We start from the raw sequence: 2,630 nt of genomic DNA, 5'->3' as shown, positions 1-2,630 counted from the left end.
TGCTGGTGTGGGGTATCTGCTGGTGTGGGGTATCTGCTGGTGTGGGATATCTGCTCATGTCAGATATCTGCTGGTGTGAGATATCTGCTGGTGTGGGGTATCTGCTGGTGTGGGGTATCTGCTGGTGTGGGATATCTGCTGGTGTGGGGTATCTGCTGGTGTGGGGTATCTCTGGCCTCAGTCAGGCTTGTTCTGGGCCTCTTGCGTGCAATGTTGGTGATTGGCAGTTTCTACTGACGGTAAGGTCCCATGCAATTAGTTTGAAATTTACATCACTCACTGTTAACAACTGCCTGAAACTGCGACTGAAACCACAGTGAAACGGCTGTTCAGGCGCCTGTACCAATTGATCAGTCCGAACTCCGTATTGATCAACAGGTCACACTTCTCCCAGGCATGGCGCAAAATATTCCCATGTGATCAAGTCACCACGCATCTCAGAAACTTCCCGTAACACACGTCTACCTGCACTCCTTCAATACACAGCTCAATAATGAGATCTTCTTACCTCATCTCTGGCCAATTGAGACACACACTGGAGAGAGGTTCACCACACCACAACCATCTGTTTTCCTTACACTCAGACCCTGCAATTTTTGTGGCAGCCGTGTCTCAGTGGGTGTCAGCTCTCACCTCTGATTCCAAAGGTCATGGGTTCGAGCCCATTCCAGAGACTCGAGCACAAAATCCAGACCAACACTCAGTGCAGTACTGAGGGAGGAGGGTCAGCACTGAGGGAGCGCCGCACTGTCGGCGGGTCGGTACTGAGGGAGCGCCGCACTGTCGGAGGGTCGGTACTGAGGGAGCGCCGCACTGTCGGAGGGTCGGTACTGAGGAAGCGCCGCACTATCGGAGGGTCGGTACTGAGGGAGCGCCGCACTGTCGGAGGGTCGGTACTGAGGGAGCGCCGCACTGTCGGCGGGTCGGTACTGAGGGAGCGCCGCACTGTCGGAGAGTCGGTACTGAGGGAGCGCCGCACTGTCGGAGGGTCGGTACTGAGGGAGCGCCGCACTGTCGGAGGGTCGGTACTGAGGGAGCGCCGCACTGTCGGAGGGTCGGTGCTGAGGGAGCGCCGCACTGTCGGAGGGTCGGTGCTGAGGGAGCGCTGCACTGTCGGAGGGTCGGTACTGAGGGAGCGCCGCACTGTCGGCGGGTCGGTACTGAGGGAGCGCCGCACTGTCGGAGAGTCGGTACTGAGGGAGCGCCGCACTGTCGGAGGGTCAGTACTGAGGGAGTGCCGCACTGTCGGAGGGGCGGTACTGAGGGAGCGCCGCACTGTCGGAGGGTCGGTACTGAGGGAGCGCCGCACTGTCGGAAGGTCGGTACTGAGGGAGCGCCGCACTGTCGGAGGGTCGGTGCTGAGGGAGCGCCACACTGTCGGAGGGTCGGTGCTGAGGGAGCGCCGCACTGTCGGAGAGTCGGTACTGAGGGAGCGCTGCACTGTCGGAGGGTCGGTACTGAGGGAGCGCTGCACTGTCGGAGGTGCCGTCTTTCAGATGGGACTTTAAACCGAGGTCCTGTCTGCCCTTTCAGGTGAACTCTCTTCCATTATCAGTAGACACTCTTCCATTATCTGTAGACACTCTTCCATTATCTGTAGACACTCTTCAATTATCTGTAGACACTCTTCCATTATCTGTAGACTCTCTTCAATTATCTGTAGACACTCTTCAATTATCTGTAGACTCTCTTCCATTATCTATTGACTCTCTTCCATTGTCTGTAGACACTCGTCCATTATCAGTAGACTCTCTTCCATTATCTGTGGACTCTCTTCAATTATCTGTAGACTCTCTTCCATTATCTGCAGACTCTCTTCCATTATCTGTAGACTCTCTTCCATTATCTGTAGACACTCTTCCATTATCAGTAGACACTCTTCCATTATCAGTAGACTCTCTTCCATTATCTGCAGACTCTCTTCCATTATCTGTAGACACTCTTCCATTATCTGCAGACTCTCTTCCATTATCTGTAGACTCTCTTCCATTATCTGTAGACACTCTTCCATTATCAGTAGACTCTCTTCCATTATCTGTGGACTCTCTTCAATTATCTGCAGACTCTCTTCCATTATCAGTAGACACTCTTCCATTATCTGTAGACTCTCTTCCATTATCAGTAGACTCTCTTCCATTATCTGTGGACTCTCTTCAATTATCTGTAGACTCTCTTCCATTATCTGTAGACTCTCTTCAATTATCTGTAGACACTCTTCCATTATCTGTAGACACTCTTCCATTATCTGTAGACACTCTTCCATTATCTGTAGACTCTCTTCCATTATCTATTGACTCTCTTCCATTGTCTGTAGACACTCGTCCATTATCAGTAGACTCTCTTCCATTATCTGTGGACTCTCTTCAATTATCTGTAGACACTCTTCCATTATCTGTAGACTCTCTTCCATTATCTGTAGACACTCTTCCATTATCTGCAGACTCTCTTCCATTATCAGTAGACTCTCTTCCATTATCTGTGGACTCTCTTCAATTATCTGTAGACTCTCTTCCATTATCTGTGGACTCTCTTCAATTATCTGTAGACTCTCTTCCATTATCTGTAGACTCTCTTCCATTATCTGTAGACACTCTACCATTATCTGTAGACTCTCTTCCATTATCTGTAGA

General features: G+C 50.8%; 1 protein-coding gene across 1 annotated transcript; it reads right to left on the bottom strand.

Moving 5' to 3' along the window:
* Window positions 1-1,699: 1,699 nt before the first annotated feature.
* LOC137323433 (dynein heavy chain-like) lies at window positions 1,700-2,284 on the bottom strand. The gene has a single exon (XM_067986905.1). The coding sequence runs from the start codon at window positions 2,282-2,284 to the stop codon at window positions 1,700-1,702; it is 585 nt and encodes a 194-aa protein (XP_067843006.1).
* Window positions 2,285-2,630: the final 346 nt, after the last annotated feature.

The sequence above is a fragment of the Heptranchias perlo genome, chromosome 7 (genome assembly GCF_035084215.1).
Source record: "Heptranchias perlo isolate sHepPer1 chromosome 7, sHepPer1.hap1, whole genome shotgun sequence".
In the NCBI taxonomy this organism is placed as follows: Eukaryota; Metazoa; Chordata; class Chondrichthyes; order Hexanchiformes; family Hexanchidae; genus Heptranchias; species Heptranchias perlo.
Note: the sequence above shows the minus strand (reverse complement) of the source record. Positions and strands in the feature narration are given on the sequence as shown.

Bases quoted from the DNA above. Each gene is read 5' to 3' on its own strand.
- LOC137323433 (XM_067986905.1), bottom strand. From the start codon at position 2,284: ATGGAAGAGAGTCTACAGATAATGGAAGAGTGTCTACAGATAATGGAA.